Below are 15162 nucleotides of genomic sequence, written 5' to 3' on the forward strand. Positions count from 1 at the left end.
AGCAGCAGCTGTCTTTTGAAAGCTGGCTGAAGGGAATTCTAGTCTTACGATTGCGCAGGCTGCTTGTCACAATCAGCTGTACATTCTAGAAAAATTGGCTGTGCCTATAAGGAGGTAGAAAAGCACAGATAGATCCTAATTATATCATTAAATAAGTACCCATGCCTTGAGCAGCAGAAATAAGTAGGAAAGTTGGGAGTTCCTGATGGAAGATGAACATTTTCTAAGGAGATAGGTTTGCTTTCATAATTACAACATGCAATACTTAGTGGCTTGTATAAGTAGAAAATCTGTCTCTTTAGCACCCTGCCACATGCACACTACAATACATGTACTAAGGGTCTATTGTAATCTGCAAAAAACAGTGTCAAAGCCACTGGAGAGCCTCAGTTCCCTGTCTGTATGTCAGAAAGTTGGGTATGGACGACACAGCTGCTGTGTAGGTTTTGCTTTAGATGAATGCTCTTCTCTGATCTCATGGTGTGTCTTACTGGTGTCTTGGGTTTAACTGCGAGGCCAGCATTCCCTGACTGTCATATTTTAAAGGAACTCCCTGAATCCTTTCCTTTGCAAACAGGTGTAGTGGAATACTTAAGCAATGGCATAGTAGCTGACAACCACAAGGACTTCAAGGAGTTGCGTTACAATGAGTGTCTCATGAACTTCAGTGGCAATGGAAAAAACGGGGCTTCTGAAGGAAGAATCACGCATGGCTTCCAGCTCAAGAGCGCCTATGAAAACAACCTGATGCCTTACACCAATTACACTTTTGATTTCAAAGTAAGCAGCGATTTTTCTGAAATGGCAGACATTGACCTGGTCTCTCCAGGATGCTGTCTTAAATTTCTGGCCATTGGCTGTCTTTCCCTCTGTTCCTGTAAGTGCTTCATCACTTGGTTCCTCCACTTGCTGGACACTTTTCCTACCACGCACAAATCCTTGATTTGCTGGCATTTTTAAGCTTCTGACCTGGCTCTGGCCAGTGACTTAATGAGAATGGATGCAGCGCTTGGAATGGGAAATGCTGCGTGCGTTTCTTACCTTAATTGCAGTGTTGTGCCTCTTCCCAAGGATAGCAGCCAGAAGCCAGTCGAGTTCAGGTTGCCAGAAGCAAGGTCTGTTCTCACTGTCATGTTTCTCTTTCTCCCTAGGGTGTGATTGACTACATTTTCTATTCCAACACTCACATGAACGTGCTTGGTGTCCTGGGGCCTTTGGACCCTCAGTGGCTGGTTGACAACAACATCACTGGGTGTCCACACCCTCACATCCCTTCAGACCACTTCTCACTGTTAACACAACTCGAACTCCATCCTCCGCTCCTGCCTCTTGTCAACGGTGTGCACTTGCCTAACAGGAGGTAGTGGAGCCCTGCCCCTTTGAGGGCAAGGACCTGTTGTTATGGACCTGTACAGTTGTAAATCAAAGTATATAGGAGTAAAGTATGGCCAACCTTAAGCTGCTTCTTCAAGCTCCTTTCCTTATGTGTTTGATATGAGATTTTGCACATTTTGGTGCATATTGGTATCATTTGGCACTAGGGCTGGAACCAAAGTATTATTCCCTTTCCAAATTCTTAACTTAATTTTTCTTTTTTTTTTTTTAAACTGGCAAGCTTTTCCTTTTCAGTAGGAAGCTGCACTTAGAAATGGACAAATGAGATTAAAACCTTGCATATTAACGTATTTCAGGATAGTGCTTTTTTTCCAGAACGTGGCAAAATGAGCCAACCTTTTAGGAGAAAGAAAGAATAAAATAGAAATGCTTGTTTTGTAGGAAAAATATTAGAAATGCTGTTTGTTTGAACCCAAAATGAGGACTGAACTCTGCATCCAAAACAAATTTTGCACATTAGCAAAGCACTTAATGACCTGACTATAAATGATGAGCAGTGTGGCACTGCTCCTCATCTAACTAATATTAGAAAACCAAAGATATCTTAATATCTATGATAAAATTTGAGGTCTAAATTCTCCTGATGTCATTTCATTTGCAACAAAATTCCCAGCAAACCTACGTCTCGTAGGTGAGCATTGAACACTGGGCAGATCCTATGGGGAGTCTTTTCCAGAGCTCTGCAGAACTGGGTCCTTCCTGGGGTGGATATGCAAGGATCCAGAGGAAAACTGGATCTCTGCTTTGGCAAGCCGGGGAGACACACTCTTCAGCAGCGCAGTTTGGGAGTAGGACTTAGGTTGAGAAATTGCACTTGAAGCCAGCCGTTGGGGTGCTGGGTGAATAAAGAAGTTGCAAATTTATCCCGAGTTCCCTTTTCCCAGAAAGGAAACTTGGGATTAAGTGGTTAAGCATAGGGTACAGGAAAAAACTGCTGGAAACAATCTTCCTTCTGTCTCCAAAGGGCACATGGAGTAGCCATTGGCATGGTTTTTTTCTTGGGGGAGCGAGTGGGAGCCATAGTCATTCCTTGGATTGTTTTTCCTGACCCTAGTTGCCAAATATCCATCCCACTTTTTTAAATAACCTTTCTCTTTTGTTGTCAGTCAGGGTTGAATTAAAAAGCTGCTGGTTCATTCCCAAATGTTGATGCTCTTTGGGTGTGTTGGAAATCTCTTTTTTTTCTCCCTTTTCTGCTCTAGGTGGCCAGTTCAAACCCTTGTGCCTCAAGAGGCGTTAAACATAATGCAATTTTCTGAAAAATGAAATTCTTTGGCTGCTTGATGTTTAAAAAAACCCAACAACCAATGGCACAGTGATGGGAGAAGGTTGTGTCTGTGTTTTTAAGTTTTTCTTTATTCTGCTTTTTTGCTGCTATAAGATTTTCTTGAATTTCTATTTTAAACTTTTCATGCATTTTACTGTTTCTAGTCTCAAAATGTGATATTTTTAATAAATGAAAAAAAATTTTCCATTACGTGAATGAAATTTTTAAGCAGATTGAGAGCCTATGTTTATGTCTCATTCGTATACTGGGAAAAAGAAAAAGTCAAATTTAAATTGTGAAATTAATTTTAAATACTAAGGAGCCATCTTCAGTCTGGCAAAACTACAGAGTCAGGCTCTTCCTCTACCCTTTCATTATTTCCGTTGTCGTTTTATACATAGGGAATTATCCATAGGGGGGAAATAAACATCAATTGGACTTAGAGTAGAAACTATTCCCTGACTGTTGCTGGGGGCTGGGGAAGGGGTGGTGCGGGACAGAACATAAACAAATTGGTGCAACCAAACAACTCCCTTGTAAAAGAGTAAGTGCCTGAAAAAAACGGAGGCGTCACCTATTGTCTATTCCAAATTGGCAGCTGGGTGAAATTCCTGCATGGCAATTGCTTCGTGCAGCACCACACACAGGAAAAAAAAAGCCCTTCCTAAAGATGGATTTTCCTCTAGGTGCAGGTATCTTGTTTGTAATATACCTCAGCAGCCACCGCCCAGCCATTAAATTGTGGAAGTGATTGGAGAGTATAGTACTGGAAAGTAGAATAGCATGAAAAACTTAAACTTTGTGGACATTACCTTTCTGTAATCAGCTGCTGTATCATTTTTGGAGGTGGGGGTACCCTGCTGTGGAGGTGTGCACTAACCAACCCTTCTCCTCTTCCCACCCGCGTGTTAAGTAGCAACATGAGCAGTATTTCCTACCATACTTCACTCCCAGTATTTTTTGAGATGTTTGTATAAAATGGAATTTAAAATCCACCTATGATTGTATATGAACTGCAGAGGAGCCCGTTTATTAATAAAACTAAAACCAACAGCAATGTTTTGTAATACCAGGGTGGGAGAGGATGGGGATGAAAACCAAAAACCAACCCAAATCCTGGCAAACGTTGTAAACTGCTTAAGTTTGACTTCCCTTTGGTTTCTCACCGATTGAAGTGTTCTGTTGCAGGAAGGTGTTTAATTGGATTTTCTCTGCTGCAAAATGCACTTCCAACCATCTGTTATGCTGTGTGAGTTCTTCAAAAAATAAGAGTTACTGTTACAGACATTGCACAAAACTTCTGGATTTAAAACAAAATGAGTCTTGTGTGTATTTCAGCCGATGCACCTAACTAGAGACACGTTTACCTGCCTTTCATGTGTCTGGCTCCCACCTTGTTTTCTGTCTGTATTTTCCCTTCCCAGCAGGAGCAGTAAGGGGATTGTGCTTTCTTTCCCAGCCATAGTGATGCTCTGCTCTAGGAAAAGAGTAGGCAGCTGCCAGCCTCATGCATGGAGTGAAATCCCTTTCAATAAAGGCTAATTCTCTTCTGACCCAGATGGAAGCTGATTGTAGGGTGTTTCCTAGGGGAGAGAAAGCAATACAAAGTCAAATATCCCGAAGCAGAGATGGATGGGAAAACATCAGCTCTCTCCATCACTGACCCTCAGTTCACAGCACATCACAGTCAGTGCCTGGGTAAGAAAGCTCTAAGCCCTTTACTGCTCCTGGCTGTCTTGGTTTGCTTTCAGAAATATGGTGCCTGGTGTCAACTTCTAAGCAACAGCACTGCCTAAAGCAAGCAGAGAAAAAAAAATCCAACACCCTTCTACAAGCAACTTTTTAAAACTCAGTATGGTCAATCTGTTCAATATGGGGTTTTGTGTGTGTACATATATACATATATATATAAAAAAGAGAATTTTGTACAATGTAGCTGAATATTTCTGTTTCCTTATTTCTCTGTAAGAAGTGTGAACATTTGTGTACTATACACTGAAGTCAGGGATAGCACAATGGGGTCTGAGACCAGCTTTCCTTCCCATTTGCCTCGTCAAAGGCATTTGTCATCCCTTTCTAGCACTCATTCTAGCATAATGTTTTGTTTTACGGGTGAGCTTTCTCTGTTGGAAGCCACTCCTGTTTAGGTTGCAGAAACCTTCAGAAAAGGTCTGTTAATCACAAATCCTCACTGTTCTGTTTTATGGACTAGAAAGCCAAAATCTTTGACTCTTCACCTTTTCAGAATTACTTACCGCTGGCCTAACGCAGCTTTCAAAACCACACCATCAGCATTTGGGTGATACTGTGGATGGACAATGTGCTCCAACTCTGCTAGCTTTGTGATGGAGTGTCCTAAACCCACAGTCACGTTCTTGAGGCCCACTTTCCATAGGTGCTGAGCATCTGCAGCTCCCACTTAATCCCAAATATTGGGCTTTCGGAGACCAGCTTTCCACACCCAGCTTGTCTGTTGGGTCCAAATGGCAAGTGGGAGTTTGAGACCTCAAAGGTTTATGTCGCTTCTTCCTGTGGTCTTGGTCAGGTGAGGGGGAAGCCAAAAAGGCTTGTTAAAATTGAGAGTCTCTCTGTTGATTTAGAAGATGAGCTGGAGACAGAAACACTTCAGGGATTCCTCACGCAGGACTGCAGTATTCATTCCTTCTTGGTAGGGAGCAGGAACCAGCCATTACTTCATTTCCACAATGGTTTTAGCTTTTAGCATCTAAACTGTCCTTGGGCACGAACTTGGGCATAGCGGGGTGGACTGAAAGGTCTTTTAGTCCTATCCAAACTAATCGTCTGCATTAGAAATACCACACAAAAGTGATCCATGCTCCCATACTGGTTTAAAATGAAGTTTTATGGCAAGTAGCAGTTGTCCTTTCCCCAGCAACCTCAGCTTTGTACTTAGTTATAATTCAGAACCTCTGTTCCTGACTTCTGCACACATACTTTCCTTGCAGTGTTAATGAAGATCTAAGGCCTGATTTAAACCTTAAGAAGGACCCTCTCCCTGTTGTATGGGGAGGTAGCTGACCTTAGCACACCCTTACCTAATACACCAAGCAGCAGCAGCAGGTGGTTCAGCTAAAACCAGGCCGCCAACATAGAAGAGCAGTGGTTTGTCACCCTGCTTGGTCACCACAGAGCTCGGATGTTCTGGGTGGTCTTCACAACCAAAACTGCCCGGTAGGAAGTGAAGTCGCGCACAAGATTCACTCAAGTTCACCTTGGCCTCAGAAGGAGTATGGTTTCAGCACCAAACACGTGCATTGGAAAGCCTCACCTACCTGATTTTGCACATTCCAAAAGGAGATGAAGGCCTTACCAGGGGCAGGGGGCCTGTTTTGTTAGAGACTGCAAATAAATGAGCCCTAAGCACAGAGAGGTTTGGGGTTTTCTGGTAGGCACTACTACTGGCTGAGCCTCTCCATCTCCCACTGAGAAAAAAGCACCTTATGATACACAACTCACCAGCTTTTTGTAGGATTACAGTAGTATAATCACGTACCCTCCATTTCTCACCCTTCACTGTTCAAAGGTGACACAAACCAAGCATCAGCCACGAACTCACTTAGAAACAATTTTAGAAGGAGATCATGAGGCTTTAGATCCAGTCACAGCTCTATGTGGCAGGGTATCTTCTTGACCACTTTTTGCACTGACACTGACTGCAGGTTTGCTTTTTAAGCAAAAACCAAAAATCGGAGCGGATAATGCAGGTACAGGCATTGCACAATGACAAAAGGGACAAAATTAACAACTTTGAAGAGCTCCTTCATCCTGAGAAAAAGGACTGTATTAAAGATTTTAAGAGACAATGAAGTTTGCTGGTTTGGCTGCGATGGAGGACGGTGGACTTCAGGAGTGCAGTTTCTTGGAGTACAGCTGAAAATCAGCATGAAGATAGAGAAACACTCAGGTGCTTTGATACCTTAGGTATGTGTTTGAGACAGCACTGATGGCAAAGCACACCAAGTGATAGGACTTTTCCTTTTCCCCCTCCCTCCCTGTGTTTAGCTTTCACAATCCCTCACCCTTTAAGTGGTGAAGGTTAGAGTGATCCTGGTAGTTGGTCTTGTCCTCATTGTTAAACAGCCTTGGCATCTACTGAGTTTGCATTTGTCCGTATTGATCTTTGTTCCGGAGCAAAAAACCAACCCAACAAGACCCCACAACCCTCACCTCTTTCCAGGTGACACATTACATGGCTTTGTTTTCCATTTTAACTTACTGCATTATGAGTTCGCTTTCCAAGCAGTTAAAGTGCTTGTGTGCATCATGGTAGCTAAATGTGCCCTTAGCTCACAAACTCACAGGCCGGACCAGCACAGTTGTGATGGGAAGCCAGGCTCCCCTTCCCACCCCATTCCACAGCGGCTATTTGGGGAGATCAGGGTGATTGTTAATCGGATTTCTTGCTTATGTGCTGCCTTTGCAGCCGCAAGGTCTGGCCCCTCAAGAGATGGAAATGCACTTGGAGAAGGGAGGAAGCTGATAACATTTTAGGGGGTTACATCTTGGTTTATGGAAACAGCTTAAAACTGGGAGCCCGTTGGGTGCTCAAATGAGGAAACTTGCTTGTGGTGGCTGGGTTTTTGCCTGTCCTGCTCTGGGCCTTCCCCACCAGCCCTGGCATGGGGATGGGGTAGGTCTCCCAGGCAAAAAGCTCTGTGAAGCCTGACAGTTGCCCCAAGCAGCCTGCCTGCAAGAGCAGCCTTCCACTGAGCCCTGAGCGACAAAACCTGAGTAACTTGCTTGTTTCCCACAGGAATAAATGGAAAGGATCTGCTTTTACAGAAGAATCTGTTTTTCTCTCCCTCTGAAAATCCCTTTTGGAGAAGGTGCCACGCCACGATGCAATTCCCCCATAATCAAACTTTGCAATGAAATACTGGCTGAGAAAGCCAATTCCCATTGAGTGGGGATGGCAGGGGGAGGACCTGCTGCCCTGCACAGACCCAGCCTGGACCAAGCAATGACGACAACTGAGGAAAGCAGCCCTGCTTTTCCTTGACCTTCGGTCAGCTCGGCAAAGGGAGCTCCTCAAAACCCGGAACTGTTCGGTTTTCCTTCCTTTTTGGAAAGAATTCCTTTTTGTTTTACTTTAAACACAAACACCCGCGCTGTGGAGCCAGGGTACTGCCCACACGTGATGGAGAGGGCTAAATCTCTGCTTGTTTCTTCTCACCTGTGTACTTACATTTCCTTCTGTTGGCAATAAACAGCCCTTTCGCAACCACTCTTGTCCACTGCTGTGGCTCCTGAGAACGGGAGGGAGGGGAACGTGGTGATCAAATGGGTGCTTCAAGCTTCTGGGATGCACTTCTGGCATCCTTGGTGGTAGGGAGGTGGCACAAATTGGAATGCCACCCTTCTGAATAGGTCCCCAGGCCTCAGACACCCACCACCAGCATGGCCAAGGCTCATTTTGAGATGATTAAGTAGATTTTGCACTGGGTTGCCCTTCAGACCCTCATCGCCTTGGTCCATGTGGCCAAAGGACATCCTGGGGTCCCTGCAGGATGCCTGCATCCATCAGCTGGTCACTGGGAAATCTAGTATTTCTCCTGTGCTTGCAAAACTGCAGAGGTCAGACCCCATCCAACTCCAGCATCCCATAGCACAGCCAGCTCCTGCAAGGAGGTATCGGGAAAAGGCAGAAGAACTTGGGGCAGAGGAAAGACAACGCATTAGGAAGAGCCCTGAGGCAAAGCAGCCGAGGGCTTCATGGTGCCACGGTCCAGTCTAACTCCTTCACCCCAAAGAGCCCGATTTTTACACAGATCCACACAGAAAAAGCTGCCGCAGCCACAGGGGAAGCACATTCATCCATTTATTGATGGCATGCCATCGCGCACAGGAAAAGTGCAAGCACCCAAAACGGAGGGTGACAGTGGGCACCCAAGGGGAAAGCCTTTCTTTTGGAGGAGGGAGCAGGGGAAGGCTCCTGCCCCTCACCAAAACCCCGGGAGCAGAGCAGGTGCTGGAGCTGTGCCACAGAACCCAGCTGGTTACTGGTCACTGAATTCAGAGAGAGGGAGCCTGCGCCACCGCTCCGCTTCCCGCCGCTGCCGCACCGCTGCTGCCTTCTTGGTGACGTTCCTGCAGGTTTTGGGGGAGGAAAGGAATGAAACCAAAGCCATCAGGAGGAATGGGAGCATCCTGCCTTGATCCTTGTTGTCCAGTCACTGGGCGTCACGTACCCCTGTGTCAGCTTGAAGATGAGCAGCTGGATCCAGGGTGCCTCGGGGGCCACACAGACCTTCTTGTTTTTCTTCAGGGTAAGACTGCAAGGTGATGAGACCCACTCAGCCCCACACATGCCTCTGCCCCAAAGTGTTCCTCACCATGCTGCTGTCTGCAGAGAAAGCCCCTCTCACTCCCTATGGGATTATGAGCACAGCCTGTGACCCTTGCTGGGAGATGGATGAGGTGGCTTAGGCCTTGACCTTGGGTCACAGAATCATAGAATAGAATCAGACTGGTTTGGTTGGAAGGGACCTTAAAGCTCATCCAGTTCCAACCCCCTGCCATAGGTAGGGACATCTTCCACTAGAGCAGTTTGCTCCAAACCCTGTCCAACCTGGCAGGTTGCAATGAGCAGGGATTGCTTTGCAAAGCTTTCCACTTACATGATCTCCTTCCTCCTGCAGTGAATACCCGGTGGCGTGACATCAATGGCGAGGATCAGCCCCAGGTTGATGACCTGGGCGGTCCATTTGATGCACTTGCACCTCATGTTGGTCAGGAGGCTCTCCAGCGACAGACCTGTGCCCAAGAGCAGCCCACACACCCCCAGGCCTCAGCCCATCACCACCCTCATGTCATGATCTCATCCCATCACTGGTGCCCACGGGGACGTGGGTTTGTGTTAACGGAGTTTGCAGCAGCAAAGGCGACGCAAAGCTAGTCCCTCCCAGCACAGGCTCAAAGCTTTCTTGTCAAGCTCACAGAAAGGGCGTAGCTCCAAGGTTTGAAACTTAACCAGTACTTTCCAAACTAAACCCATTGCCCACCCACTGCACACTCAGATTTCACAGGGGTCTTGAGGAGAAGCAGCTTAAACCCATCAGGCAAATCCCGCCCAGTCCCCAGCATCCCCCTCTAGTTTAACCACCAAATTTAACTGCTAAACTGAAGCTCAAAGGTAGGCAAGAAACAAATCCGAAAGCTGAGAGAAGTCCACTCTCAGCCCCATTCAGTGCCCCAGCGAGGGGTTTGGAGGGGGACAGAGGGACACGCTAAGGTCACTCACCACCACCCGGCACCAAGTTGCCCATGAGCAGGGCCATGGCCAGTGCTGCCGGCAGCAGCCGCATCCTCACCCCCTGCCCTGAGCTGCCCTGGGGCTGCTTTATAGCCAGCCAGGCGGGGATTTCGGAGCCTGGGAAACGCCGGGGGGGTGGGGAGGAAGGAGCTGCCCCACGCTTCGACTTCCCTGCCACTGCTTCCCCATTGCACGTGGTGGCCCACACCAGCTCCCCATCAAAAAAGGCAAAAAACAGTGTGGCCACCTCCTAACATGTCCTTGCCCCATGTTTCTTGGTGGAGAAACAGCAGTGAGCCCCTCTCTGTCCCCCTGAGCACCCTCAAGCCTCTGGAATGCCACAAGAAGGAATGCAAGTGAGAGTGACCAAGAGCTGCTGCCTTTATTGGACCTGTTTGGTTGTGCCTGAAGGTGACACCCAGCACATTGGGGAAGGGTGGGGAAGGGGGTACTGGCATTTTCAAGGGCTTAAATGCATAAACTGCCAAGGAAAAGGGGGCTCAAGGCATCACTCAGCAGCATCATCGCCTCTGCACAAGGAGACAGCAGTGTGGGAGATGAGGACCAGTTTCAGGCCCAGCACATCTGTCTGTCCCACCAGCGGCAGCTTCCTCAGTGGAGAGCCTCTTTCTTCCTCCTGCCAAAAGCAGAAGCAGGGAGAAACAAGTGAAGACGGGATGCCACTGGTCCTGCCTGGAAACCCTTGTGGCTGAGGAGGGCTTACAGGTTAGGGAGGTCCTGCAGGAGCTTCTTCACCCAAGGGGTGTCAGGATTTACACAGACCCTCTCCAGGCTTTTTAGCTTAATCCTAGAGAACAGAGAGGAGCTGGAGCAGCCAAGCCCCCTGTGCTTCTCATCAAGGGTGGAACTGAAATAATTCAGGGAGGATGGGGGAGCAGAGGGCTTGTACCACCACCACCACCCCCCCTGCAAGAAGCACTTACACCACCTCGAGGCGCCGGCAGCTGCTCCCCACTGGCCGGACCTCGATGCTGCTGTATTTCCATGGTGGGATGAAGGCCCTGGTGGTCTTGGCACAGCGGCAGCTCAGGTTGCCATTGGCTTCTAAGAGGGCTGGATGGGCACACGGCTTGCACATCACCTGAAACCCACCACCACCCCCAGCACTCTTTCTTGGGCAACGCATCTGCCCCTATGTCCCACCACAATCACCACATCCCCTTGCATGAGAGCCCCGGAGGCACATCCGGATGTCGGGATAGGGGGATGTTGCCTCTGAGAATGTCTCCACCCTCCCCAGCATCCTCCAGCCCCATGCACTGGGAGCCTCACCTGCATCCCCAGGGTGGTGGGTCAGCAGCAGCACCCCCAACAGCAGGGCAGCCTGCACAGCCATGCTGGACCCATCCCCAGCACCACCAGCATCCCCTTATTTGAGCTGGGAAATAGGAGAAGTGAGGCGGTGCCGGCGGGAGGCCCCAGGGTCGGGGGGGTTTGGGGGTTTTGCCCATCGGGGGCCCAGGCTTCCTGAAACTGGTTCCATTTTCCCCTTTCTATAAAGCTGGATCTCGTAAAGATACTGGGCCTTTGTCCCAGTGCTTGTCCCTAAGCCCATGCAGCTGCACAAGCCCCAAAGGTTTTTTAGGGTGCTTTTATGTTCTGCATGATCTGATATTACTCATTTCTTCTACAAACAGATTTTCCCCCAGCCTGGGCTTTTGTGGCATCTGCTTTTGCTCTTTCCCATCCCAAAACTCTGCCAAGTGACCCCACGCGCACCACCTCTATTTCCTTACAACAGCCTTCCAATACCTAAAGGGGCTGACAAGAAAATTTGAGAGGGACTTTTTACAAGGACATGTAGGGACAGGACAATGGGGAATTGCTTTAAACTGACAGAGGGGAGATGGAGATTAGACACTAGGAAACAATTGTTCCGTGTGAGGGTGGTGAGGCACTGGCACAGGTTGCCCAGAGAAGCTGTGATTCAGAATCACCAGTTTGATTCTATAATTCTTATTGGCCTTTACTGCTTTCAGGTGGCTTTCAACTGCTTGCAGACCCCAACCCCATCGCCAACGCTGGTGCTTGCTGGTGGTTCAGGGCTGGAACACCCCTCTCACCTCCCTTTGATGCCTTGAGCAAACCTTTCCCTGCTCCTGTCTCATTCCTCAGCGTAAAAGGGCTGTCATTGTGCCTGCAATGCACCTGGGTGCTGCCCTCACTCCTCTACCTATAGGACAGATACCTCACCTGATACATATTCAAATGCACTTTTTAATGCCTATGGTATATCTATGAAAGAGCATCAACACGAGTGCCAGATGCAAAAGATGAGCTCCAGGAAGGCTACGGCAGTGGGGTTTATCAAAGCTGGGAGATTACAACAAATGGAAAACACCCTGAATTTTATTTGACTTGAGCTCTCACGCCAGGACATGCCATGCTGTGTAACAAAGACCACAGACACACCGTGCCAATGAGCGCTCTGCATGGAAAGAGTCACAAAGTTGTTCCTACAGAGGCAGGAGCGGCCCCTTCGCAGTGTATGGTAGAGTAAAGAAATGCAGGGTTCACATTCACGTTCATCCAGGGACTGAATGCAGAGGGGAAACACCTCCAGAACCTGCCATGGGGCTGGGTCATCAGCGAACTGCCCTCCCTGCAGCGGCTGCTGCTGGGGCTGGACACGGGACTTTCGGGACAAGGGAGGGAAGGAAGGGCGAAGTGGGGAGCAACCAGGTTCCTGTGCATCATCTGCCAGCGCATCTCAGGGCTCTCAGCGTCAGCTTCCTTCACGGGAAACTTATTTTTTCTTCCTGTGAAAAGCAGAAGGAGGAGAAACACGTGAACACAGAGAAATCGAAATCGGGTCCTGGGGGAGGAAGCTCCTGCCCCAGCTGAAGGAAGTTATCTCTAAGGACCCTTCCAACTCTGACCATTCAATAATTCTATGACAAGTCACCACCATGTCCCCAGGGCAGGCATCATCGAAGGGGGGGATTTAGATTAGACATTAGGCAGAAGTTCTTCCCTGTGAGGGTGTTGAGGCGCTGGCACAGGGTGCCCAGAGAAGCTGTGGCTGGCCCATCCCTGGCAGTGTTCAAGCCCAGGTGAAACAGGGCTTGGAGCAACCTGGTCTAGGGGAAGGTGTCCCTGCCCATGGGAGGGGGTTGGAACTGATGAGCTTTAAGGCCCTTTCCAGTAGAAACCATTGTAGGATTCTGTAATCACTCATGGGGATGTCTCCTCTCAGCTGCCCCGACTGTGCCAAAAACACAGGCATGACAGAGGACTGTGGCTTTCCCAGCCAAGTAGCTACACACTGTTGCACTTGCAATAAGCAAATCCCAATCCTGTCATTCCCTCCCCGGTATTTTTTTCTTTTTGTGCCCTGTGAGTGCTCTCCAGGACCAAGGATAGGATGGGATGCTGTCCAGAGCCACCTGAGCCAAAAGAGTTTTCATCAATGCAACTTACGTGGTAGCAATACGCTTCAGCAGCTTCTTTACCCAAGGGGCATCAGGATCCACACACACCTTTCCTGAGGTTTTCAGCTTAATTCTGAAACACAAGGAGTGTTTATGAGTGTTATCCTTCCCTCCAAAGGCAAGGATCCGAGCAGCCAGGGTTGATCTGCAATGCTCAGCTTTCATTTACAGCACCAGCAGGTTGCAGGAAGCCACAGGATGATCAAGAAAAAGCAAGATGCAACACGTTCTCATGTGAAACATGTGCTTCAAGCCCTAAGGTGCCTGTTCAAAGACTATTTTCTCTGTAGGTTCATAAATGTACCGGTGCTGAGCAGTTAAAACAACCTGATGCATCTGCTTAAGACACCACTTCAGTCTGGATAGGAGTAAAGACACAAGGGCTTGACCCAAGATGCAGTTTACTCTCTGCTCTCATACTGGTAGTGAAAACATTGGTTATGGCTCATCCTGCCTTAGTGTCTGAGGATGCACTTCCTCCAAACTGCAAACAGCCCCCACCAGCATGAGGAAATCACATTCTACCTTGCTGGAAAGCTCCATTCAGGTCCTGAGGACCTCTGGCATGTCAGTCCAGTGCATTTCCTCCACCAGAAATGACCTGATGTTTCTCAGCCCCGAAGCATGAGTGAGCTTGAAAAGCCTTGGTTTAGCAGAAAGGGATTGGAGGAGCAGGGTGGTTGCAGCAGAAAAGGTGCAGTGCTGGCCTTGATGCTCCATAGGAGCCAGAGGAGACAGCTTTTCATCCCATGAGCCACCACTGGCACTTACATGATCTCTGTACGCCTGCAGGTGCTCCCCACGGGTCTTATCTCAATGCTTTCATATCTCTTTGGACTAATGTAGTCTGAGGTTGTCTTTATGCATCTACAGTTCAGGTTTCCATTCACCTCCAGGATGGCTGGGAAAGAGAGAAGGTAGCAGTTTACAGAGACAGAGTTATTTAGAGGTGCCACAACTCCAAATCAATTAGAGACAAAGAAATTATCACTCCCCGTGCTTTCCCTGACAATGCTTTAGGGACCATGGTAGGAAACTGTTATCTGTGACTCTACCTCAGCACTCCACTCTCACACAGCTCCTGAAAGCTGAACCTAGCCAAGCAGGATGGTCACACTCTTTCTTCAGGTATGAGAAAAACCCTGGGTTAAACAGGATGTCTCTGTTTCCCCGGGTCCCTTTAGGCGCAGGATGCAGATGAGCCCATCCATCCTGAGGACCATGGCAGCCTGGGAGTTGACCACCATGGGTATCTGTAAAGACACCAGATGCTCACCTGCATGGGCTAAGTGGGACATCATCAGCAGCATCAGCAGCCATGGGAGCACTGGGGCTCCCATCCCCATCCCAGCTGGTGTTCGCATCCTCGTGGCAGGCTCAGCCCTGGAGGAGGTCTGAGGAACTGGGTGAAAAACCCCCCTATTTATTCAGGAGGGTTGCGCTCTGACACAAGCAACAAGATTCAGACTTCATCAGTCACATCTGACCAGTGGACCATGAAGAGAGGTGATGTAATTTCTCAGATGCCTCCCACAGCCAGGTCGGAAACCGAGTTTACACCATTGCCGATGAAAACCAGCCATTGGGACAAAGTGCCTGTTTGGAGTACCCACATCACCTTCCCTGCACCCTGTTTCTGATCCGCTGGGTCTGTCCAAGCATCACCCTTCTTTCCCGTTAGCATTCACCCCTCAACCACACAAAGACCCCAGAATAAAAGGAAAGCATAAACCCAGGGCAAGCAGGGTTTTTTCACTGCACTCAGATATTTACAT

At 48.3% G+C, this 15162-nt stretch overlaps 4 protein-coding genes across 5 annotated transcripts in view; 1 reads left to right on the plus strand and 3 right to left on the minus strand.

Annotated features, from left to right (window-relative positions):
- CNOT6L (CCR4-NOT transcription complex subunit 6 like) overlaps positions 1–4597 on the plus strand; it is a 32033-nt gene extending 27436 nt beyond the window's left edge. For both annotated transcript variants that reach the window (XM_061360533.1, XM_061360527.1), the window contains exons 11-12: positions 578–780; positions 1152–4597. In XM_061360533.1, coding sequence (XP_061216517.1) covers positions 578–780; positions 1152–1364 — 416 coding nt within the window. In that variant the 3' untranslated portion in view covers positions 1365–4597. The remainder of the gene's footprint in view (positions 1–577; positions 781–1151) is intronic.
- Positions 4598–8481: 3884 nt separating this feature from the next.
- Positions 8482–10052, minus strand: LOC133216309 (C-X-C motif chemokine 2-like). Its single transcript, XM_061360913.1, has 4 exons — positions 9924–10052; positions 9301–9436; positions 8872–8955; positions 8482–8770 (listed from the first exon to the last, which is right to left on the minus strand). Exons 1-4 carry the CDS (start codon positions 9985–9987, stop codon positions 8680–8682), a joined length of 375 nt encoding a protein of 124 aa, XP_061216897.1. The 5' UTR covers positions 9988–10052; the 3' UTR covers positions 8482–8679.
- A 250-nt stretch (positions 10053–10302) lies between these two features.
- Positions 10303–12165, minus strand: LOC133216112 (alveolar macrophage chemotactic factor-like). Its single transcript, XM_061360557.1, has 4 exons — positions 11229–12165; positions 10880–11009; positions 10660–10743; positions 10303–10572 (listed from the first exon to the last, which is right to left on the minus strand). The coding sequence occupies exons 1-4, from the start codon at positions 11290–11292 to the stop codon at positions 10548–10550; spliced, it is 303 nt and encodes a 100-aa protein (XP_061216541.1). The 5' UTR covers positions 11293–12165; the 3' UTR covers positions 10303–10547.
- Positions 12166–12285: 120 nt separating this feature from the next.
- Positions 12286–14799, minus strand: LOC133216106 (alveolar macrophage chemotactic factor-like). Its single transcript, XM_061360548.1, has 4 exons — positions 14664–14799; positions 14159–14288; positions 13377–13460; positions 12286–12715 (listed from the first exon to the last, which is right to left on the minus strand). The coding sequence occupies exons 1-4, from the start codon at positions 14749–14751 to the stop codon at positions 12703–12705; spliced, it is 315 nt and encodes a 104-aa protein (XP_061216532.1). The 5' UTR covers positions 14752–14799; the 3' UTR covers positions 12286–12702.
- Positions 14800–15162: the final 363 nt, after the last annotated feature.

This window comes from Neopsephotus bourkii, unplaced genomic scaffold, assembly GCF_033783945.1.
Source record: "Neopsephotus bourkii isolate Nb327-2 ecotype Australia unplaced genomic scaffold, CSIRO-AGI_Nbou_v1 NB_107, whole genome shotgun sequence".
Classification (NCBI taxonomy): Eukaryota; Metazoa; Chordata; class Aves; order Psittaciformes; family Psittacidae; genus Neopsephotus; species Neopsephotus bourkii.